The sequence below is a fragment of the Raphanus sativus genome, chromosome 5, assembly GCF_000801105.2.
Source record: "Raphanus sativus cultivar WK10039 chromosome 5, ASM80110v3, whole genome shotgun sequence".
Classification (NCBI taxonomy): domain Eukaryota; kingdom Viridiplantae; phylum Streptophyta; class Magnoliopsida; order Brassicales; family Brassicaceae; genus Raphanus; species Raphanus sativus.
The window spans coordinates 29,429,936-29,453,737 of record NC_079515.1 but is presented as its reverse complement, the minus strand read 5'-3'; the positions used below and the strand labels follow the sequence as shown (position 1 = coordinate 29,453,737).

The following is a 23,802-nucleotide window of genomic DNA, read 5'->3' as shown; positions in this document are numbered from 1 at the left end:
TAAAATAATATAATTACTTCATCACATTTGGAACAAATAAAAACAAAATATTCCACTGCCAATAAAATTCTCTAAATAGAATTAGTTGTTTATGGTGTAAATCGGTTAACGGTAATCAAAATAATATGAATAATGGACTACAAGGTCAAAACTCATAATAATTGAAAATTTTAAAACATATTTGATTATCATATAATTGAGTTATTATTTACATTTTTTAGCCTGAATAATATGTTACATTGAAAAATGCTTTAATTTAAGTGATTTAAACATATAAACATTGTTGTTTAATTTCTGCTAAAACATATTTAACCTTACAAATAGAGTCGAAACATATAAATAACACACATATTAATCGTTTTCTAATGAAAGTTTAATCAACTTATCATGTGGTTATGATAACAATCATTAACCCAAAATTTTATGAAAAATCAACAAACATTGCTTTTATGTTTAATTATTTCTAAATTATTTTTCTTAACAATTTTTTGGAAAAATTATTACTCGGTTAAACAGCAGTAACACAATTTAATTTACAACATAATTAACCATGATCATAAAAACACTAAACTTAGTAGAAAAAGACAGTGTTGAAGATTCAAGTTGATCCAATTAAAGAAGTTCATAAAAAAAACAGAAGAAATCACACTTCAAAACTATTGTCAATACCACTTTCAAACTCTTAGGAAATATAAGAGTCAATTTCAATGTGTAAGTTAGAGCTACATCTCCCATCTACACTTTATAAGAAAATAATCTAGAAAAACACTACTAAGAACAACTTTCTGAGCATCTGAATTGTCTTTGAATTCTAAACTCAGTTTTGGTAATCTAATAAACTAATTAAAATAATTCTATTACAAAAATATGGAGAAAAATTATATACAACATTTAAACAACAAAAAACAGAGTATGTCTCTTCTCATATATTATATCCTACATCCTACACAATTTATATACAGATGAAAATTCTGAAATATTTCATATTCACACAAAAAAATAGTTGTAAAATTTTAAAAGTAACTATCCGCGCGTAGCGCGGAAAATGATCTAGTATTGATAACAACAATAAAATGAGCCCATTCAACTACTTATGGCCTCCTCTTTCGCTGTCTTATCTTTAGAACCTTTTGTTTTTCTCACTCTCACTCTCACTCTCACTCTCACTCATTTCTCACTTATCCCAATCGTTATATAATCATTATACTATTGTTTCTTCCTTTTCAGAAAATGTTATAATCAATCAATCAATAAGATTTTTATTTTATTTCGGCGTTATGTTTTGTTTCCCTTGTCGACATGCTTATAAACGTTTTAGATTTGCTTAAATAAAGATGGATCGTCCGTAGTGAGAAAAGTTATGCTATCATTGCTAAGTATCAATGTTCCAAAAGAAAAAATCATTGCTAAGTCTCAACGCACATCCAATTAATTTCTTTTTTTTTTGTAACAGAATCCAATTAATTTCTTTTGCAGATCCTTTTACACACACATATATATATGATATATTTATATATGTATGTATATATATATGTATATATATATATATATGAGATTTTACCTCATTTTGGCCAAATGTGGGGTTTACGAGGGGAATTATCTATTAGATCAAAAGCAAATTGTAAAAAAAAAAATGGAAAACCCTTTATAAAAGAAAATTAAAATGGAATCAGGCCCAATTTTTTTCTGAACTGAATTATATCGAACTGATTTATCCTCAATTAAAGCTTAGTTATAAAAGTACGAATATTTGAATCGAAAGCAAGTTTAAATTAAACCAAACTTCAAAAAGAAAACACATAAAGTCTCAAGAAAAAACACATAAGCTCCATATGTGTAATTTAAGAAACAAAAAATTGTATGATGTAATGTTTTTTTTTTTTTTTGATCAAATTGTATGATGTAATGTAACTGATGATATCATCACTACAAAAAAAAACAGTGAATTACATCACTTAACTTGTATCACAAAATAAATGATTTTATTTTAAATTACTTATTTAGAAATGAATACAAATATAAACAATTTAAGAGATCAGTTATGATAATTGATGTTATTATTAATTAAATTAACACCAGTTTAATTAAATGATATAACTTTTATCAATTTGTATCACTTTTACAAAATTGATACTATTAAATAATTTTATATCATTTAGATAACTGATACATTAGCTTTTTTTGGTTAACATCAGTTTTTAAAATGATAATAATCTTGCATCAGTAATAAATTGATACAAAAATATATAACTATAATTTACATTATCATCAATTTAGTAAAATGATGTTACTCTTAAAAACTGGCTCATTTAAACATTTGTTTTCAATAAAACCTTTAAAAATTATAGCTTGATTTACGAGATGCAGTTACTATATTTTCTGCTTTAATTTTTTTTTATGGTTGTAGTTTAATTAGCCCATGATCTTCTATAAGACTATAACTGTTTCATCCTAACTACAAAAACTTATTATTTTTCTGTCAAGATCTAATGAGTTCTGATCATAGTCTCATTCATCCGTTCCTCTGCCTCTCACTTTTAAAACTTTTATCAGTTTTGAAATTTATTGTTCTAGTCTATTTGATTTATAAAAATAATCAAAAGGTATTCAGCTTTTCTTTTATAAATCGTGATGAGGATGATTGTTTTTCTTTTATGCAGGATGTGAAAGGAAACTAGGAACTCCTACCTCACGAACCTGTTGAAAATTTCTGGAAAGGTAATGATTTTCTTTTGTTTTGCTTCTAAGTCTTTTTTGAAACTATATTTATTTTCTTCTATTTATGGTTTAAGAACTTTTTATATTAGGTTTCGATTTCTTCAATGACAAATGAAGAATCTTCTGCAAATCTTAAGGAATACAAGTTTCTAGGAAATGCTGCTGAAGGAGAATGCTTCGGTGAATCTCTTAACGTACTGAATCAACTCAGTTTTACACCAGCAATAAGGATTGAAGATGAATATGAAGAAGAATTCATTTTTGTTACAGTTTTTCTCTGAGTTTATATTCTTTTATTTTGTACCTCTTTTTTCGCCATGTTCTTCAGATTATTAGTCAATGGAAATAATAATAATAAGTTGTTTATAGAAAAATATTTACTTAATTTATTTAATTTATTTAGTTTATTTAATGACATATTTCAATATATAATTCGATGGTTAAAAATTTATAATTAATAAAATTAATTTCGAAAATTTATATTAAATTTGGTCTATTTATTAATAAAAATATAAAACTTAACATCAGTTATTTTAATTGAAACGAAAATAACATCATTTTGCAAACCGATGTATATCTTAATATCATTTTTAGAACTGATACATATTGATATCATTTATAATAATTGATGTAAATATTTCATATTTTTGTATCAGTTACTAATAAAATGATGTTAATTATTTGCATCACCACTTTCAGAGTCACTTAAAAGTGATGCAAAATTATATTACATCATTTATAAGTAATGCAAATATTAAAAATAAATGATGTTAAAACATCTTTTTTTTGTAGTGCATGTATATTATTTGCGTATATGCTTAAATAAAAAAAAAACTGATTTATTTTGATTTCTTGATAAGAATATGATATGTATTAATTACATTAACTGTAATTTAAATATATATATGTTTATGACCGCTGGTTGTTAAAAAAAAGTTTATAACCGCTGATTATTCTTGTAAATGGTAATAATTAAGCGTTTTAATAAATACAGAATTTTATATAGTTAAATTAACTCTTCCCTAATGTATGTTAACTAATTTATGAATCTACTATGGGAAAAATGACTATTTCAACCTGAACTTTACCTATCTTATCTACTTTTTTCTGAACTTTGTAGTAGTGTGTATCCATACCGAATTACATAAAAACTTAAACGTACTAAATGAATTTTAAACTTTGTGTCTTTTCCTTCCCAAATTAATTGTAGAGCATATTTCATATCGAACTAAACAAAAAATCAAAAAATATTACATAAATTCTCAAAATCGTGTTTATATATTGACCCTCAAATGTGTTATTTAATAATTTATTTATCAAAATGACATTGTTTTTGATAAATACTACATGAACTTTATGTGTTGTGTTCTTTCTCCAAATTTTATAGTAGTGCATATTTCATATTGAAACTAAACAAGAAAATACAAAAATACTATATAAATTATCAAATCGTGCTCATATATATAATGACCCTCAAATGTATTTGACAATCATTAATTTATCAAAATGACTTTATTTTTGATAAATATTATATGTACTCTCAAAACGTGTTTATATTTGCTGACCATCAAAGATATTAATTAATGTTTACAAATTTATACACAAAAGTTATTTTGGTCTAACAGTTAATATACTCTTACTTGTCCACAAGTATGAGACTTCAATCCTTCCAAAAAAATAATTTTTAAGTTTACAGAAATTTATCCAAATTGATGTTGTTTTGACAAATTAAAGGATGACTAATATTTTGATGGTCAATATATATATAAACACGATTTTATATAGTATTTTTTGTACAAAATTTATCAAAAACAACGTTGTTTGTTTGATAAATTAATGGTTGAATAACAACTTTAACGGTCAATATATATATAAACACAATTTTTGAGAGTTCATGTAGTATTTTTGTCTTTTTAGTTCAATATAAAATATGCCCTACTATAAAGTTTGGGAAAAAATGAAACAACGTTTAAAACTCATGTAATATTTTGAGTTTTTTATGTAATTCGATATGTAATATGCACTATTACAAAATTTGGAAAGGAATAAGCACTACGTTTAAAGTTTAGGTTGAAATAGACACTTTTTATGTTTGCTACTATAAAAAGTCACATCAGTAAATTATATACGAATCAAATATATTTTTACCCATAGATTATCTCGATTATTTAAGGGGGAAAAGTTAGAGAGTTAGGAGAGAGATACAAAGAAGTTTTTATATCAGACTCTTTTAGATATTCTTTAAAAATTCCATGCAAGTATGTTAGCATATAGATAAATTTACTTCTTATTAAGCATTTTGATTTGTTTTAAAAATAAGATTTAGTAAATTACTAATTTTATTGGAATAGAACCCAATTTAGAACCCTCAAGTGATAAAGTTGCTCTTATATATAATTTAATCATATATATAGATGTAATAAATATAAAGTAATACTATATTTTACATAATAAATATAATAGATTTATATTATAGATATAACTTAGTATATCAAATTTACGAAAGCAATAAAGGTTTATGGGAAAATATCTGGTCAATGCATAAATTTTTAGAAGTCATCACTTCTCTTTGGCTATTGATAATGAAGGGGGAATATGATTGTATCTGGGAATTCTAGAGAATATAAATGTGTAAAAATGCAGGCTATTTACATTTCTGAAAGATAAACTTAACCATAAAATTAATGGTTGATCAGGCCGTTGGCTTTCACGGGTTGGAAAGAAAATCTATCTTATTAAAGCTATAGCATTAGCATTTCGTACGTACATAATGTCGAGCTTTTTTCTCTCTTTGAAGATTTGTGAAAATCTGGTAAACGTTATTCTAGTGAAGGTAGAATTCACCTAAGAGAGAGATGTACTAGGTGAAATGGAAAGAACTTTGAAGTCCAAAAATGAAGGAAGATCGGTTTTTAGACTTATTCATGAATTTAATCTGGTCTTATTGGCAAAATATCTGTGGATATTAATCCAATTCCCGGAGTCTTTCCTTGCGAGAAGTGACGTATCGCTCATAAGTGAAGTTTCAAGAAATTATTATAATTTGATTGTTCTATTGTTTTTAATTTTTATTTATTTAAATTAGATCTAAAATTTAAGGTAAGTCTAAAATCATTTAACATCATTTGCCATATAATCTAAAGAATATTACAAATAACAATTTATGGCAACTAATCTCGAAATTATATAAATATTAATAATGTTTTATTTATTACTTTTAATATTTATAAACTATAAAATATAATGAACGAATTTTTATTTAAGATAATTATAATAGTTTTATACTCTACTTGATGAATTGTATTCGAATATAATTATATAATAACTATTTTAAATATTACAAAATCCAAACATGTTTATTAATATTATTTTTAAATTACTTATCGTTGTTTACAGAATAAATTTATCAGAATTTTAAACTAATTTATAAAATGTTATAAATTATTTATAAAATATAAATCCTACTATATATTGATTGAGAAGTCACATAAGTGATTTTTATTACTTGTCGATCATAAATGAACTCTTCAAATTGTTATAATTTGATTGACTGATTATTATAATTTTTTATTATAATTATATCTAAAAAGAAAGGATAATTCAATTACCACTTTCCAAATAATCTACATAATATTAGAAATAATTATTTATGGTAACTAATTATTGAAACTATGAAAGAGTAATAATGTGATCAAATTTTTATATATTTATAAATTACATAAAATAATAAAAATATTTATAATTTGTATAATGATTTTATATTCGTATAAAAAGCCTTATATTTGTATATAAAGTATCATAATAACTATTAATGTCTAATAAATTCCATGCATGCTTTATAAATCATTTATAAAATAATAAATACATTTATAAAATTATTTATATTGGCTTATAAGATGTTTTAAATTATTATAAGAGGTTCTAAGTAATTCATAGAAGCTTGTATATCAATTTATAAAATGAATTTTGAAAATTTATTTTATATTAAATGAGAACTCACTTAACTAATATTTTCTTAGGTGTCTTGAGTTTTAGAAAAAGTATTATAATTTGATTCGTTAATAGATTTTCTATTTTTTATTTATTTTATGAGTAATAAAATCACTTCTAGAACCAATTTTTATCAGTATCCAAACAATATAAATATATTGCATAAAATAATTTATTGTAATTAAATATGTGATTTATATAAAATATATATAATGCTCATAAAATCAATTTATTACTCAAGTATTTATAAACTATATAATATATTTCAAAAGTAATTTATAGAATTGATATAGTAGTTTTATATTCCTATGTAGTTGGATATGAATATGTAGAGAATGTGTAACAATCATATTGTTTTATCTTTTAATCTTAATAAAGACATATGACTTTAGCTACAAATTATTTTAAAATCAAATGTTTCAGTACTACATAAATTCAAAACTCATTTTTATTAAAATGAATTATGAATATTATATATAACTAATTTTAGTAGAAAAATTAAATACAAAATATCAACAGATATTTAAAATAGTCATAATCATCTTTTTCAGAAATAATTATTCTTTAAAAATATTTAACAGTAAACACATATACAATTTTTTATGATGAAAAAATATCTTTTGACAAACTATAATAAATATATTATCATAAAACATTAAAATCCACGAAATTGCGGGCATCCACCTAGTTAGATATTAACTAGTTAAGAACTCTTATTTGAAAAATTTGCCAATAGGGTTGCTCTAAGGTAAATATTTCCTAAATCCTCTCATTTGACGTTTAGGAAATAGTCTTTCATCAAGTATCCTTTTCCAAGATGAATGTTTAGCTCATGATGAACCACTATGAATGTTTAGCTCCTGATGAACCACTTGGAGTTATATCATGTACCTTGTTTAGCTCTTGCAATGATTATGGACTGTTTGCTGTACTAACATGACAAGATTCGTTGTTCCGATTTGAAGAGCTTTGTGATATGATGTCTGTAAAAGAAACTGAGTGTATGTTTTCTGGTAAATCCATAAACCATTTATGGTGAATGATGATGAAGGTAAAGAAACAAAATAGTCACGATAAGCGAAGTCACCTAGAGATTCCAAACACTTACGCTTTTCTTTGCTTTTGTTCTCAAGAAACCAAAAAGGAGTTAAGAGAATCTGAACAAAGGTTGCTTTAAAGCCTCACGTTTTGTATAAACTCTCTTGTCTTTCACCATCTATGCCTAAACACACATACATACATGCAACTCTCAAAGAGATTGGGAAACCTAAACAGAACAAAGATGCTTCACCAAGTTTGGCGCTCTTGTGTCATTGTGTGTCTTCCACACTGTCTGTGTGACAGAGTCTGTGGTAGGAGAATCAAAGGCTTGGACTGTTCCCTCCTATCACCAACTATACAATGAATGGAAAGTGCTAAGAAGATTTCAAATCAGCGACTCTCTGCTTATGGTCATGCAGTAAAGACTCAGTCTTTGTCATACTATTTCATCAGTGAAACAAATACTATGGTCAGGAACAAGAAGCTTGTAATCATTGTCATGGCTGATAGAAGCAACAACAACACAACAAACCTTCAGTAGAATACTCACCATCTCCACCTTACACAGGAACCTTTGAAATAACTCTGGAAATGCATATTTGCCTCCTTATTGTTCCTCTGTTTCGCCCTCTCCTTCTCACTGTTACTCTGTTTCTTTCTCTGTCCAGCTAAGCTGGCAAATTAGTGTCTATATGTGTTTATCGTTTCTTTTTCTCTAATCCGCTAGTATAAATGAGAAAGAAACACATGGGGAAAAATAATAATTCAAGAATCAAGAACAAATAAAAGATGTTACAACCAACAGTATTCCCTTATTCTCTGAAACTGATATTCCAAAACAAACATAGCCTACAAGGTATGTAAGAACTGAGGGTTTTTTTCCATGGTTTTTAAAGTATTACAAGAAAACTGAAAAGTACTAACATCTAACCACCTCACTCACTCCAGATCAAATGTTCTTCCCCAGCTCCACCTTCTTCTTCACCAGCCTGACTGTGCTTTGAAATATCGAATCTAGTATCCCCGCCACCTGAGATTCAACAAGAAGAGTCATACCATCACCATGGAGTACATAAGCAAATGAAACAAAGTTAAGACTGTGAGAGAATGAACAAAAAAAAAAACACTATACCGTGAAAACACCACCTATGATGGCGCAAACATTTGTGATGAAGTGTGAGAATGACTTTGGGTTCTCGCTTATTAACACCTGCCAAAAAAAAAAAAAAAAGAGAAGGTTTAAAAGAGGAGAGTTATGCATTGACAATAAGATGTGGAAACAAACCTGCATAGGAGAGAGGTCAAAGTGAAACTTTGCAACAGGGTAATAGTAACCATGAGCCACACTGCTATGAGCCGTATACTCATACTCCTCAATCACTGAGTGTTCTTGACCGAATCTTCTTGAAACGACCTCTGTTTTGACTACTTGAAGATAGTGTTCGATCTGTATTTTCTCACACGTTCAAAAGAGTAACCACGACTAGGAAAGTAAAAATAAAAAAAATTGTGAGACTTACAGTAACATTAGCAGCAAACTTTCCTTCATTTACGAACCATTTTCCATTAAGCCTGTCATGGCTTAGACCAAAATAAGGCATTAGCCGTTTCATATCAGTCAGCAACCTTTCTGAGATCAGTTTACCAAACGAGAGATGGGAAACATAATGAGTCATGTTCATTTGAGAAGCATCGAATGAATGAGCTCGTGAACGAGCTGAGATGATGATTTCGCCCGGAACCTGGAAACAAAATAGTACAATCAGAAGATAACAAACAGAACATTGATAACTTCACTTTTTACCTTCTTGGCTCGCACATAGCCTATGATTCTACAACCACCACTAACTGGTGCCTTCTTAATACTTGAAATCACATTATCAATTTTGCCATCTAAAGCTAACTTGTGGTCCTCCTTTTTGATAGGTTTGAGCAGCTCTTCCACCATCTGTATGAAACAAAATCATAGTATATTTAAATGGACAAACTGGTGTAATCATATACTCATATATCCTAATGGTTGAATCTAATTTAGATTAGTATTACCTTGAGTATGCTCTCTGTGTCCCTATCTCCATGGTAAGATTCATGTTCATGGTGCCCATGGTCCTCCCTGTATAAGAAGATTTAATTGTAACCCTTATCAAAACAATTGATCACCAAAGATGATGTGGAGGCGTTTAAGTAGACAACATGAAACATCATAAATGGCTTTATGTAGATGACATGAAGAAGATAATTTGCTCACTTAAGATCACTGCCTTTGCGGAAAATCCTGATAGATGGGTAGCCTTGTATATGGTTCCTGAAGATTTCATTTGATATATTAAACTTCAACAAGAAAGAGGTGAGAAAAAACATCAAAACTTGGTAGAGATACCTCTTGCATAGTTCAGATTCTTCGGTGCAATCAACGCTTCCTAGAAGAACACGCCCATCAGTTTCAGGATCATATCTAGCAATTCCAAAGAGAAAAATCATCAGAACAAAAGCATGACTTGATGATTCTTCAAGGTTTAGTAACAAAAACTACAGACCTCTCTCTTGTTATTTCAGATGCTTTCTCCCAAGATGGTTTCTGATTTTTTTTTAGGCAGAGATAAAGAAACACAGTAAACGACTAACCAAGCACTGGACATATTTTTTATTGAGCTAACATAGGTAACAAGATCAACATTACCAAGCGTTTACTCCAGTGGCACCATGGCGCATAGAAATTAACAACCAAAATCTGAAAACTGCATAAAGAAAGTTCCATTTCAGTTGTTAAAACTAATAGTATACACAAAATAGAAGAAGTTTCCAACTTACTGATGTGAAAACTTGTCAAAGGTAGCATCAGTTAACGGTATAGCATCATAAGTATTGTCTCCATGATCTTCGTCTCCATGGTTGATGAGATCTAAACCAGTGTTGGAGTGGACTTCTGCACCAGTGGCTCTTAAATGCGGATCAATAGGAACTTTCCTAATCGTTTTCGTCAGATTCAACCTGTTCTGAAAAAAAACAATTTACTAACAAATGTTAACCATAGGTTATACAACATAACCAATGTCGTTGCACAATCTAACATACAATCCAAGAACCATTCTCTATAATGTTTATTTCCTTTCATTACATAGTACACACAACCGTAATCAGACAAAGACTGAGACGTGGAAACAGAAACTTACGGTTCCTAACACGTCGCGGACATCAACCGATGCAAATTCACATGAGAGTGAAGGAAAGCTACAAAAGAGAAAAAAAAAATTATCAAAAAACTGATAAAATGGCATGCATGTTGGTTGTTGTGTCATTCTACCTGACGTTGAAATCGATGCGTAAGAGGTCCCCATCAGAGCTCTTGTCAACTATAACAGATGTATTAGTGGTAACTGCCAAATAAGTACTCAACTCCTGCAAGTTAAAACCATCATTAGCTAGAATCAATGGACAATGCTAGAAGCATATGATAGTCCTTTGTGAAGATGAAAACAAGGCAAAGAGGGCTTCTCTTCTTTTTTTTTTACCATTCCAAACAAGAAGACCATAGCAAGGGCAGCTATAATGGATAGTCCAGCACCAGAGAGAGATGCCTCTGTCAAATCTCTTGGAATTTTCCTGAAGATCAACACAAAATCACATTCAGCACAAGTTTACAATTGTCAGAGTAATTATCCAAATATACAGCAGTAACGGTCGAGACTTTATGCATGTGAATCAAATTGAAATGCAAGAGAGAGTTTACCTGTAGAAATCAACGGACTTGATCTTGGTGGTGGAAACCATGGCTGCGAGAAACAAGAAAAGAAATTAAACAGAAGGAGATCTCCACAATGAGCTCTCTCTGTATCTCTTCACCTGTTTGTTTTTGTATGATCCCTCTTAAACTAAACTCAAATGTTATCTTTTCTTTCTTTTTAAACGGAATGAAGATTTTTCATCATTAAAGCTTATATATATTTTCTTGTTCTCTTTCCTAAATAAAATAGAAAGGAATCATATCATAGAATTATAATTATGGTATCTAATCCTAGTAAATGGAAGCGAAGTAAATCAGTTTTGATCTTTGAACTTTGACCTCTTTATTTTATTTTTAAAAAACAATTTTTAAAATATTAAAAACAATTTTAACCTCTGACCACGTAAAACGACACCGTGTTTGGTTTTCACAAAACGCTGCAGTTTAATAATCTTTCCAAGTATAAAAAAATAATTTTCTGAGACAGAGATGTTAATTAGTACAAAAACCTTGGTTCACGTCATCATAATTAGCCAATCTTTGGCGGTGGTTCCCTTAATCTCTCCCATGTCCAAACTTGGACCAACTTAAACAAGGCACTTACATCAATCTCGTCTTCGATTTGGTGAAATCTGTATTGTGGTCTTTTAAGAGACATAACTCAGCATACAAAGTGGGCAAGAACATGGAGCAACAGCGATCTGTGTACCAGTTGAAAGGTGAACAACGATTGGAAAAATAGTTTCATAGAGATGCTAAAAGTGTAGATGGAGACACCAAGTATCTAAGCCACAACACAAGGAAAGATATATGTTCAAACTCATCACCATTGTCCCTGAATCTCCTCATCCACGCTGCTTGAGTTTTTTTTTTTTTTGCTAAAATTTGGTGCATTGATATAAAATTAGCAAGTTACAAAACTGACTTGTTCTTTCTTAATCTTCACACCATAAAGTTTGTGTCTTATAAGCTGTCTACATATGTAAAGATTAAAATAAATCACACCAAAATATTGATAATATGTGATAGTGTTGTTTTGTTTCCACGATATCCTCATGGAAAAGTTTCACATCAAATGGTAAGACATAAGCTAGCTCGTGGAACCTACTTGTCAACTAAGTTAGCCCCAAACCATGCTAAAACAACTACAACTGGCTATGATATTATAGGTAGCTGATCGTGGACCAGTTGCCGTTGGATATCTTTTTGAGGTTTCTAGAGAATCTTTGAGAAACAAAATAAGAAACTGAAACTCATCTATTTTATCATTTTAGAACCCTTGGTATTCTCAGATGCAGGTTATAGTAATTAAACAGTGTATATAGCAGAATTTTAACTAAAATATGGATCTAAAGTATAAGCTCTGTCTCACTTATGATCATAGATTAGACATTTCCAAAGTGTTAAATATGCAATCTGCATTCCATTTTTCTATATATTTACTTGTCAATAATATATAGTAAAGATCTTACATCAAATAATCAGAAGAATAAAAATAATGATTCACAGTTAAAAACCTTTTTTTTAAAGAATCATCAAGCAATAAAATTAGAAAACATTGATAAAGGAACTAGACAAAGTCCTCTCTTCTTCAGTTCTGCAGATAAGAATTCTTCATTTATGTTCAATCCTGTGTCTGCAACACAATGTTTCTTGAACATTACCTCGGATGTAACATTTACGTTATCTTCATCACCATCCAACACATGAAAACCCTGAATAAACACCAAAAAATGTTAGAAACTTAACAAAAAGAAATGACCAATTCAACAAATTAAGATACACTCATATATATCTAACCTTTGTTTTATTCGAAGGAGAAGAGGCTGTGTCTTCTTCTTCGTCTTCATCTCCTTCTTCTTCGTGTTGATGGATGATACGTCTCTTTTTAGGGTTTGTAGTAATGCTATTAGCCTTTCGACGAGCAACGTTATTATGTATCTTTGTGTTGTAGACAGGAGATGCAGCGTCTGAGATCATTGACGAATCATTATCGTAGGTATGACTCATTTCTTCGACCATTTCATCTTCATGATCAATGTCTTCAAAGTAAATTAGCCAACTACTCTCCTCTTTTTGATCTTCTTCTTCGTGTATCGTTCTGACTTGATGATTAGAGAATACTCTTTGTCTCACGCAAACGTTTACGGAGTTCTCCATTGAAGTGTTGGGGGTATGCAAAAGAAAGATGTGTATGTAAGTTGAGACTTTTGTTGCCAAATGATTTTGTTATGAGACAGGGTCTCATTTATATACGAAAGGATAAAGAGAGAAGGAGATCATGGGAGGTGTAGGTGTGGCACATTTTGGTCCGTTTGTCATTTTCTGCTTTTAAAATTCTTTTATTTAGTTTTTAGAATTGTATTATTGTTTTTCAATATCAACTTGTGTTGGATCTTTGATATGTACTTTTTTCAATTCAAAGATAAAATGGGTGGCAAGATTCACACCACCATCTAAATGAGGCAAATATATGTGCTTGCATTTATATGTTAACGTTGTTAAAAAAAGCATTTATATGTTAACATACCTTTTTATAAAGTTTGAAAGCATTCTTTTGTCAACTACTATTTTGCACAAACTGAAAATATAGATACAAAAAGAAACAAAATTTAATATTTTTCATCTGCATTTCAGCTTGCATTTACATGTTCGTAAATAATATAAGGAAAAAAATTCAAAAAAGATAATAATATAAGGAAAAAGGCTAACAAATAAATTTGAATTCAAAAAGCAAAAAAGTCACATATAGATATTAAAAAATATATAGATCGTAGTTTGGTTTCTTGGTGTGCAAGAACAAGGGAAGGAGGGAAAGTGGTGGACCTTCTTGTGGGTTAGTGGATAATGTGATTGTGCACGTTTTGCAAGTCTCGTTGGTCTCTAAGTGAGTTTGCTCAATCTTAGAGAAACAGAAATAAAATATCAATAATTTCATTTATAAAAGAAATGTATATACACTAAGCTAGTAAGCCGTGACATAATTAATCCACAAGATTCACTTAGGGGGTGTTATTCAATCTAAAATCAAGTATCAATGCAATCCATCAAATTTAAAATTTTAAGATAGTTTAAAGACGGTAAATTCTAATGTATAATATGCATTAGATTTTTGATTTAAGTTATTTATTTATGAGATTCCACAACAAATTATTTGAAATCAATTAATAATATAAAGAAATTTAAAATTCTTCAAAGTTGAGTAAAACTAATATTATTTGGATTCAATACTATTTGGTTATTGAAAGAATTCTTAGCTCTTACATTGTTTGAAAAATATCCAATAACATAATACTAATCATTGAACTATGATTATTTAGTGTTGTCGGTATAATCTTATCTACCACATATCAAATATATATTAGAACTATATGTAAACAATTCTTTTGATAATTGTCATACGATAATTAGTAATGAGTATTCACTAGTGGCAACCACATATTAACATCAATTTTTCACTATGACGAAATCCAATCTAGGTCAAATTTTCGACACCTTAGTTAATATGATTACGCATCCTCTAACGTCACACATTTTATACGTCACTAAAATTACAAAGAAGAAGAATGGGAACATAAGATAAATTTTATTTGTTCCACAGAAAAGAGAATTTTTTAAAATTTTTTCATGACAACCCAATTCAAATAGATGTTTACATCAAACATGCTGTTTTAACCCAACACATCTATCTTATTAAAACAGAAACATTCTGTTGGACCTAACATTTATTTTGTAAGTTTTTAAATTAAATACACTTTTATACTTTATAATTAAACCTACATTAAATTATTAATATTCCTTTCTTTATACTATTATCTATGTTTTCAAACAATATACTTATTTCTTTATACTACTATCAATGTTTCCAAATAATATATTTTTTTATATTATTATCAATGTTTCCAAACAATACAATAATTAATCTTAGTTATTTTATATCTATCATTTCTCTTTAAAATTTTGTAGAAACGTCATAATTTTATAAATTGCAAAATAATAAACTTTAAAATTTGAATTATAAGATTACAAATTATGAAACTATTATAATTTAAATCAAATTAGATTACATATCGGTCATCCAACAGTTCAATCGGTTAGTCTCGGATTTTAATGATTTTTTTAATATGAATATTTTAAAAACTTAAATTGAATTGTTAGATCTCCGGATTAACTGGTATAATCACAATCGGTTGAATTAAAAAACCCTGATTTAAATGCAAAAATATTCTAAACACACTCTTTAAAATTACCAAAATATTTGTTATATTATTAGTGAATTTTTTCATCGTAAAATATTCCGCGCTTCCAAGCGCGGATCAAAATCTAGTTCTTAAATAAAATAAAAACTGTTCTGCCGGATTCGGAAGGTTCAAGTAGCGTGGACCAACTATATTTCAAAAACTATTGGTTAAGTATATATGTCGCCTTTTGTTAATCTGGCCTTAACCAGGCTATATTATCTTCATCACGTTTTGTTCTTTGCCTGTTTTAAAAATCAGTGAAGACTATTTTTCGCCTGCTTGCCACGTTATAAACCACATTCTCGTTGAATCTTAATTACCACTTCCCCACGAATTACATGTCTTAATCATTGACCATGTTTATTTATTACAAGAAGTAAGAACCAAGTACTTTGCCGTCTCTTAAAATTTTAAAATCATTTGATTCAGAGATTTGTTTCACACATATATCTAGTCTTATCAAGTTCGTTCATCAAAGCGTTAATTCAGTTTCTCAAAAAAAGAAATTATTCTTCTTGTTCTTCTTTTGGGGTAACGTTTTTTTTAAAAAACTTTTTAAGAGAGAAATAAATCTAAAATAAAAGTACACATGTTCGTAAATTAATATAAGAAACTATGTAGTACTGTAAAAAAAAGGAATATAGTAATTTTTTGACAAAAAAAGAAATATTCTCCGGTAATTTACACAGTAGAAAATACATGCTCAAAACTATGTGGACATAAAATTAGACAACATTTTTAATAAGATTCTCCAATTTTGTTTGTCAGAATTTTTTTAAAATATCAATTATTCGTCGACTAATGTTTTTTTGTCATCATCGTCGACTGATGTATTTTAGCTTCTCTCTTGTCACATTGTGCTTGCGCAATATCTTTCGTCACATTAGTTTTGCTTACGTAATACCTCTGCACACATAATTTTTTGAAAAGAAAGCCGTTTAAGAAATTAATTAATTTTTTTTTTATGAAAATAAATATTTAAGAGAACCTAATTTTTGAAAAGAAAGCCTCTTAAGAATTTAATTTAATTTTTATGAAAATAAATATTTAAGAGACTATTAAAAAAGACACTACGATGTAATTTGTCGTTTTTTCGTGTTTTTACTAAAAAGAGTAAAATATTCAAATTAGGATCCTTAAAAGAAAATTACAAAAATTGGGAATAACTTGGCACGTCACCTTATTTCGTGCTACCCATTTTTCCAACAGGCACCTGAACCGAGCCGGATTTGCCAGACTTAAGCCGAACCAAAAGTTTAGCCAACTCAGGTTGAAGATGAAAACCGATTGCTAGCGATCGGTTCGGTTCGGTTCAGTAGTGGTGTACAAGATCGGTTTGAATTAAAGCATTAAACCCTAATTTAAACCTCCCATTCAATATCTCTGCACGACCGTGTTCTGAAACTTCCCGACAGGCAACTAAACTTGTGTTTCTTGTCAACCATCGATTCAGGTAGCAAACCTGTCCGCGACAATCGATTCATTCCTGTAGTTATAGATTCTGTAGGTAAAGCCTTGTTGATTGGAATCTAATGTGAGTAGTAGTCGAACGAGTCACGCTTGATGTTGCCTTGGTTTTGAGCTGAATCGCCTCGTGCCAGTTGCTTGGTTGGTTCGAACCGAATCTTTGTCTCTTTCAAAGTTTGTTGCTTGAGTTTTAGTCCAATCATTAATTCTACTCGTCTGTAGTTAGATTTTTGTCAAGTTTATGAATCTGATTGCAAGTTTATAAGTCTTGTGTTGTGTTAATGACTTTGATTCAAATATGTAACGAAACTGAAACTTTTTATTGTCTTCGTTTGACTATAGAGCAATTTCAAGAATTATATTTTCATGGAAGAAAATATAGAGGAGAAGCTGAAGAGTCAGCTTCATCAGCTTGAACTTGAGCAAGCGGTCTTCGAGAGAATGGTTTACAAGAATAAGAACCAGCATCGGAGATGTTCCTATTTTCACTACCTTCTCAAGGTATCTATCTCTACATCGTATTTTTTTATTTATTTTTTGTTAGAATGTGATAAAGAAGGATTCATGTTTGATATTTTAATTTTGCTCAGGTGAGGAGGGATTTGAGGCTTTTGCGAACAGCAAACATGGGGGAGATTCTGAGACCATGCTTTCATGTTATTTCTGGGACAGGAACTAAACAGAAACTTCATGTTCTGGAGAGGTATGTTTATTACTTATTTTATGAGAGAATGGCATTGGAGCTTAGCTGACATTTTTGGGGGTTTATATGCAGCCTGAATATCTTGGACCGACTTCGTGGAGCTCTTCATCTACTCTCACAGGTATGCTGCTCTAAACGAGCTTTCTTTGTTGCTTTGGGTAGAAATTACCTGGCTGTGATCATACATATGGATAAAGATCCGATTCTGACTAAGTCATTGTGTTCGGTTGCAGATGACTGAACCCATCTTGAAGGCAGCTAGGTATTATTAACTGATCTATGGTTCAAACTGTTTGTTCTTAGAGCTTATAGCATTTCAATTTTTAAATTGCTTTTTTGTTTCTTTTCAAATTTTTGCTACAGTGGGATATCCATTCTACTAGCTTGTTCATTTTTCATAGGATCCTCTGTGACATTCTTGGCGCTGCTTGCACGTCTCCGAGTATTGATTCAACAAGTTAGTTTTTAGCTGTCTAATGATCTGAATAAACTAAAATTAGAACATTGTAGTTAGTTAGTTTCTGTATTCCATGCTCACTCACACACAATGTGGTTGATCTTTTGTTTATTCTAGGGTTGCTTATTTGCTCATCGTGTTAGGTTCTTGCAGATATTACTTGATGCCGTTTCAGTTTTCAGTGCGGTAAAAAACTCTACATCCTTAGAGAAACAGTCTGCACATGATGGGGTTGATGAGGTCGGTCTTTAGCTTCTCTGTTGCTGGACCCCTTTGGTTTATTTCTTACACAGTGAAATGATCATGCCATGGTTAAAATCTGTTTTCTCTAATTGATACAATACAGGTATTCCGTGAGTTTTATCCAAAGGATGAAGAGTGCACCATCATATTGGATTGTGTATGGAAGACCGATAAATATGTCGTGTTCGAGACAATTCAGAACCGTGAGAGTAGTAAACCTATAGATGACAAAGTTTCAGAAGATGCTACTACTACTAGGGATTCTTTGGTACAGTATCAGACATCTGTTTCTCCTCTCGGCGGTAAGAATCTACTACCAGCTCTGAGCAGTTCCTCGAACTTAGGCTTGTCACCTTCTGTGGCGGCTAACATCCAATAGAATATCGAGTGGGTGAATGTTTAGGTTAAGCAGTGCCTTCCATCTTTGAATAGGTACCTTCTACCGCAAGCATCCCCATGTAACCGAAATACCGCAAACAAAAGAAAAACACCAATAACATGATATACATTTTATATATACACATCAGTTTCTTGATTAGACAAGAAGACAAAACCTGTTCAACGTCGTCTTTGTCGAAGTCATCACGAGACTGACTGCCGTAGATTCCAGGCACTTTCAGCATCGACGCCGTTCTTGCCGAACTTGAACCAGCAAGTGGTTTTTGACCCGTTGGAGGGTCCGAGTCTGGCGGGTCGGAGACGAAGGTTTAAGTTTGGTGCCCCAAGAAACCGAGAGGATAGCAGCGTCCGTTAGAAAAATGGTTGATAAATTTGGTGGAGACAACTAAAGTTGTGCATGAGAATGAGATAGAAGAGGAAGCCGTTGATCTTCTGCCTTCTTAATGCTTCCAACTGAAGCAAGCAGATTTAGTAGTTTTATTATCCACTCTTTTTATTTTATTTTTTAAGAGTATCTTTTTTTAACTGTCTAACAAAATAAACCTATCACATATAATAAAAGTATAATAGTAATTTTATTATTATTTTGTATGATCATCAATTTTTAATAATATTAAATTAATAATGACTTAATAAACTCAATTATTAAAAAAATACATTTGAGTATTTAATAACTAATTAAACACTCATAAATTATCAAAATATATCTTTATGAAATAATATTTGTTCTGAAACATCTGTTTTTCGAAAAACAGATGGAGTAAAAAAGTTCTGTTATATAGATTAGTTTTCCACCTTTAAATTTTTCAGACAGTGATTTTTATTTTTGGGCAGCATTTCAGATACTCTCTTTCCATGTGCTAACAAATCATTATGTGGCATGTCAACTGTATTTAGTATTGTAAATTCAAAACTAATGGAAGATTCTGTTTTCTTACATTCTAGAAAAGTTATGTTTGTCACAATTATGTAGAAAAATCTGAAAATTTATATTTTGTTTCCAGTTAATTATAAGCAAATCTAAAACAAAAATTCGTCATAAATTCAAAGTCCTGTTGTGATCAGAATAAATGGGCTTTCCCTCTAATATGTAAAGCAAGATATTTGGAGATATGTTTTCCTAATTTAACCTCTTTCTTGTTTTTGAAGATTGTTTTTTCTTATCCTTGAAAAGCTATTCTGTAAAAAATCTGATAAATATATTTCATACTAATTAGTTACCTGTTTTTTTATTCAGAAACAAAAACAAGACTAAAAAAAATCTCCATTTTTGGCCAAAAGAAAATCTCCATAGTTCAAATCCAGAGGAAAATTTTTCAAATAATTCAATTTGCAAAAACAAATAGATAAAAACAACAACTAATAAGCATTAAGCATGACATGGCAAAGACGTGGTCTCCACTCTCGCCGGAAAAAAAAACGTTCATCTTCTGCTTCTTGTTCCATCTCTGACCTTTTATTTCTTCCCTCCATTCATTAGCAATGTCTCACCAATCTCGACGACTCTGACGACACACTCTTCCTTCGATGAAACCTTCGTTGAGATCCACGTCACACTCAGCGGCAATGGTGGAACAGAAACAGAGGATCCTAACCTCCCTCTCCCGAATCGGCGATCGGGACACTTACCAGATCGCAGTCTCCGACCTCGAGAAACTCGTCCTCTCCCTCCCCGACTCCCCGGAGACCCTCCCGGTCCTCCTCCACTGCCTCTTCGACTCCTCCGCCGACCCCAAACCCCCCGTCAAGCGAGAATCCACGCGCCTCCTCTCCTTCCTCTGCCTCACCTACCCGAACCTCTCCTCCTCCCACCTCTCCCGGATCGTCTCCCACGTCGTCAAGCGCCTCAAGGACGCCGACACCGGCGTCCGCGACGCCTGCCGCGACGCCATCGGCGCTCTCTCCGAAAAGTTTCTCAGTGGTGGCGATGGGGCTTCGATGGTGGGGCTCTTCGCTAAGCCTCTCTTCGAGGCTATGGCGGAGCAGAACAGGAGCTTGCAGTCTGGTGCTGCCGTTTGTATGGGGAAGATGGTTGATTCTGCGTCGACGGCGTCGGAGCCTCCCGTTGCGGCTTTTCAGAAGCTATGCCCTAGAATCTCCAAGCTTTTGAATAGCCCTAATTACTTAACCAAGGCTTCTCTCTTGCCTGTTGTTGGAAGCTTGTCTCAGGTTTGTGCAGTGGTGGGCTAATCTTAGATATGCTTCGATTTATGCAATCTAGAGATGTTTATGTAGGGATTTGAGTGAGAGACAAGCTATGTTTTGGTCTTAATGTAGATTTGGTGTGTCTAAAGTTCATTGGTCATCATCTGTGATCTGCTTGATATAGTCAAAAATGTACTGGTGTGTCTTATACATTCTTGCAGGTTGGAGCTATTGCACCCCAGAGCGTGGAATCATTGCTGCACAGCATCCATGAGTGCCTTAAATCTACGGATTGGGTTACTCGTAAGGCGGCTTCTGACGTTTTAATAGCCTTGGCCGTACATTCTACCAGTTTGGTTGCTGACAAAACAGATTCCACTCTTATAGCTCTCGAGGCCTGTCGTTTTGATAAGGTTGACTCCAGTTATCATTTCATTCTGTTAAACTAAGCTCCTAGTACCTTTTTACGATTTACCATCTTAGTTTATAACTGTTAGACATAGGTATGGTTTTTGTTTCTGTGCTCTTTCTGGAAGGCTAGAAAGAAGAAGATATACAGCATATGCTTAGCCCGTCCCGTTCTCTTTCCTAGTGTCTAGAACCTTATGATGTACCCTGGTAGCTGTGTTCTTCTAGTTTTGGAGAAAACTAGAAAGAGCCAAGAGAAAAACTACTAGACTTGAATCACATTTTTACCTTTTCCTACATTTTGTTTTTGCATAATTCTAACAAGTGGGCTATATTTGCTTTTATCTTGCAGATAAAACCTGTTAGAGAAAGCTTATCTGAAGCACTAAACGTCTGGAAGAACATTGCTGGGAAAGGAGAATCTGGAACATCTGTCGACCAGAAGGACGTGTCATCTGAGCAATGTATGTTGGAAACAAATGGAGAAACAGATCCGGTGATGCAAGGCTCTTCAGATGACTTGAGCAGTAACTCAGATTCCATTTCGAAAGCAGTTCTCATCTTGAGGAAGAAAGCACCTAGGTTGACTGGCAAAGATCTTAACCCAGAGTTTTTCCAAAAACTGGAAAAAGAAGTTTCTGGTGATATGCCTGTCGAAGTTATTCTTCCCACTAGGCAAAAGAACTCGTCGAACTCAAACACAGAGGATGAATCAGACCAAAAGGTTTGTGCAGAATCGAGGAGTAGGTCAAAAGCTTCGTGCAGAATAGCAGGTGCACATCTGAAACAAAGACATTTTGGAGATTTTGCAAGAGCATTTGACGGAGATGAGACCGAAGTAATCCAGGTGGAGGCATCTGAAAGCAGAGGGAATTGGCCACCTTTACAGAGACAGTTACTGCACTTGGAGAGACAACAAACCCACATAATGAACATGTTGCAGGTACTGTTCTGTTTTAAAAAAAATCTATGAAGGGAATAGCTTTGAAGTAGTTTCGCTCTTAAAAAGGTAACTTTCCTTACCGTTACAGGATTTCATGGGTGGTTCACATGACGGCATGAGAAGTTTGGAGAACCGTGTTAGAGGTCTTGAGAGGATCGTTGAAGAGATGTCAAGAGAAATGTCTATCCAATCAGGTAAGTATAAATCAACTGCTTGGTCTGCAATTCGTTGCATTCGTTATGAAGAAAGATGTTTAATAGTTCCCGAAATGATATTTGCTTCAGGTACGAGGGGAAAAGCGGCTGCAACACGAAGGTCTGATGTAGATGGATGGGATGGTCCTAGCTATGCTTCTTCGAGAAACGCTCAGACCAGCTCGAGAAAGACACGTGGCACTTCAGAGCACTCAGGTAACAGCAGAAGAGCATGGGACAAAAGCTCTGTACAAATTAGACTAGGGGAAGGACCTTCTGCCAGAAGCGTATGGCAAGCGTCAAAAGATGAAGCTACACTCGAAGCTATACGTGTGGCTGGAGAAGACGGTGGAGGAACGTCAAGGACAAGGCGGGTATCTATTCCTCAAGCCGAAGCAATAATGGAAGACGACGATGATGATGATGACCGTAGAGGACAAGAGCGGGACACTGTCTGGACTTGTTGGAGCAATGCGATGCACGCACTCCGAGTTGGTGATACAGATTCTGCATTTGCTGAGGTGTTATCAACCGGTGACGATCTCTTGCTTGTCAAGTTAATGGACAAAACAGGTCCTGTTCTTGATCAACTCTCGTGTGATATCGGAAACGAGGCTCTCAATTCTGTTGCACAGTTTCTCCTGGATCATACTCTGTTCGACATATGTCTATCTTGGATTCAACAGGTAAAACAGAATCCTTCCTTCTTACATTTGAATCAATCAACCTTCGATCTTAATGTTTTCTTCTTTGTTCAAATATCCTCCAGCTGCTAGAAGTAAGTGTAGAAAACGGAGCAGACTTTATGGGAATACCATTGGAGTTAAAGAAGGAGATTCTGTTGAATCTACATGAAGCTTCTTTAACAATGGATCCTCCTGAGGACTGGGAAGGTCTAGCTCCTGACCATCTTTTGTTGCAATTAGCATCTAACTGGAACATCGAGCTCCAACACTTCGACCAGTAGAATGTTTTTAAAACACATTACACTGTACAGATGTGATGATTCTTTCACTCGTGCAAAAAAAAATTGTTCTTTGTTGAATTATGATTCTTTTATGACACAACTACAATACATCTGATCAGACTGATATATTAAAGTGCAAAGAACTATGCCAACCAAATAAGA

The 23,802-nt window shown here is 31.9% G+C and overlaps 4 protein-coding genes across 11 annotated transcripts; 2 read left to right on the top strand and 2 right to left on the bottom strand.

The window, feature by feature from the left end:
- Nucleotides 1–8,539: 8,539 nt before the first annotated feature.
- LOC108860114 (protein disulfide-isomerase 5-3) lies at nt 8,540–11,639 on the bottom strand. 2 transcript variants are annotated; one of them, XM_018634023.2, is made up of 15 exons: nt 11,480–11,639; nt 11,262–11,352; nt 11,054–11,148; nt 10,923–10,980; nt 10,561–10,745; nt 10,430–10,487; nt 10,287–10,327; nt 10,130–10,204; nt 9,998–10,054; nt 9,796–9,862; nt 9,554–9,697; nt 9,270–9,491; nt 9,035–9,196; nt 8,882–8,959; nt 8,540–8,779 (listed from the first exon to the last, which is right to left on the bottom strand). In XM_018634023.2, the coding sequence occupies exons 1-15, from the start codon at nt 11,518–11,520 to the stop codon at nt 8,699–8,701; spliced, it is 1,455 nt and encodes a 484-aa protein (XP_018489525.1). In that variant the 5' UTR covers nt 11,521–11,639; the 3' UTR covers nt 8,540–8,698. The 2 variants fall into 2 exon arrangements, with proteins under 2 accessions (XP_018489525.1, XP_056866327.1); XM_057010347.1 differs by having other exon boundaries at nt 9,998–10,204.
- Nucleotides 11,640–13,008: 1,369 nt separating this feature from the next.
- LOC108861194 (vascular-related unknown protein 2) lies at nt 13,009–13,835 on the bottom strand (the record flags this gene model as incomplete). The annotated part of the gene is given in 4 exon segments (XM_018635022.2): nt 13,009–13,188; nt 13,274–13,641; nt 13,644–13,722; nt 13,725–13,835. Coding segments are annotated over 4 exon segments (738 nt in total), but the record flags the coding sequence as incomplete, so codon positions are not given.
- A 3,208-nt stretch (nt 13,836–17,043) lies between these two features.
- Nucleotides 17,044–19,561, top strand: LOC108856302 (uncharacterized). 7 transcript variants are annotated; one of them, XM_018630074.2, is made up of 9 exons: nt 17,044–17,167; nt 17,524–17,682; nt 17,772–17,884; nt 17,957–18,005; nt 18,118–18,146; nt 18,248–18,341; nt 18,495–18,581; nt 18,688–18,886; nt 19,017–19,561. In XM_018630074.2, exons 2-9 carry the CDS (start codon nt 17,548–17,550, stop codon nt 19,079–19,081), a joined length of 771 nt encoding a protein of 256 aa, XP_018485576.1. In that variant the 5' UTR covers nt 17,044–17,167; nt 17,524–17,547; the 3' UTR covers nt 19,082–19,561. The 7 variants fall into 7 exon arrangements, with proteins under 7 accessions (XP_018485576.1, XP_018485572.1, XP_018485577.1 ...); XM_056986013.1 differs by adding an exon at nt 17,257–17,326 and having other exon boundaries at nt 17,137–17,167; nt 18,688–19,561; XM_018630070.2 differs by having other exon boundaries at nt 18,688–19,561.
- An 803-nt stretch (nt 19,562–20,364) lies between these two features.
- Nucleotides 20,365–23,764, top strand: LOC108856301 (TORTIFOLIA1-like protein 1). The gene is made up of 6 exons (XM_018630069.2): nt 20,365–21,152; nt 21,350–21,541; nt 21,889–22,479; nt 22,568–22,673; nt 22,764–23,359; nt 23,443–23,764. The coding sequence occupies exons 1-6, from the start codon at nt 20,511–20,513 to the stop codon at nt 23,638–23,640; spliced, it is 2,325 nt and encodes a 774-aa protein (XP_018485571.2). The 5' UTR covers nt 20,365–20,510; the 3' UTR covers nt 23,641–23,764.
- The last annotated feature ends 38 nt before the right edge of the window (nt 23,765–23,802 follow it).

What these genes read in the sequence shown, in the direction of transcription:
- LOC108860114 (XM_057010347.1), bottom strand. Translation starts at nt 11,520, where the DNA reads ATGGTTTCCACCACCAAGATCAAGTCCGTTGATTTCTACAG. An exon ending in CGCAAAGGCAGTGATCTTAA is followed by an intron (nt 9,863 to 9,997) that starts GTGAGCAAATTA and finishes CTTCTTATACAG; the next exon opens with GGAGGACCATGGGCACCATG. An exon ending in AGTTTGCTGCTAATGTTACT is followed by an intron (nt 9,197 to 9,269) that starts GTAAGTCTCACA and finishes GAGAAAATACAG; the next exon opens with ATCGAACACTATCTTCAAGT.
- LOC108856302 (XM_018630070.2), top strand. Translation starts at nt 17,548, where the DNA reads ATGGAAGAAAATATAGAGGAGAAGCTGAAGAGTCAGCTTCATCAGCTT. An exon ending in CCCATCTTGAAGGCAGCTAG is followed by an intron (nt 18,147 to 18,247) that starts GTATTATTAACT and finishes TTTTTGCTACAG; the next exon opens with TGGGATATCCATTCTACTAG. An exon ending in CACATGATGGGGTTGATGAG is followed by an intron (nt 18,582 to 18,687) that starts GTCGGTCTTTAG and finishes GATACAATACAG; the next exon opens with GTATTCCGTGAGTTTTATCC.
- LOC108856301 (XM_018630069.2), top strand. Translation starts at nt 20,511, where the DNA reads ATGAAACCTTCGTTGAGATCCACGTCACACTCAGCGGCAATGGTGGAA. An exon ending in AGGCCTGTCGTTTTGATAAG is followed by an intron (nt 21,542 to 21,888) that starts GTTGACTCCAGT and finishes TTTATCTTGCAG; the next exon opens with ATAAAACCTGTTAGAGAAAG. An exon ending in ACATAATGAACATGTTGCAG is followed by an intron (nt 22,480 to 22,567) that starts GTACTGTTCTGT and finishes TTACCGTTACAG; the next exon opens with GATTTCATGGGTGGTTCACA.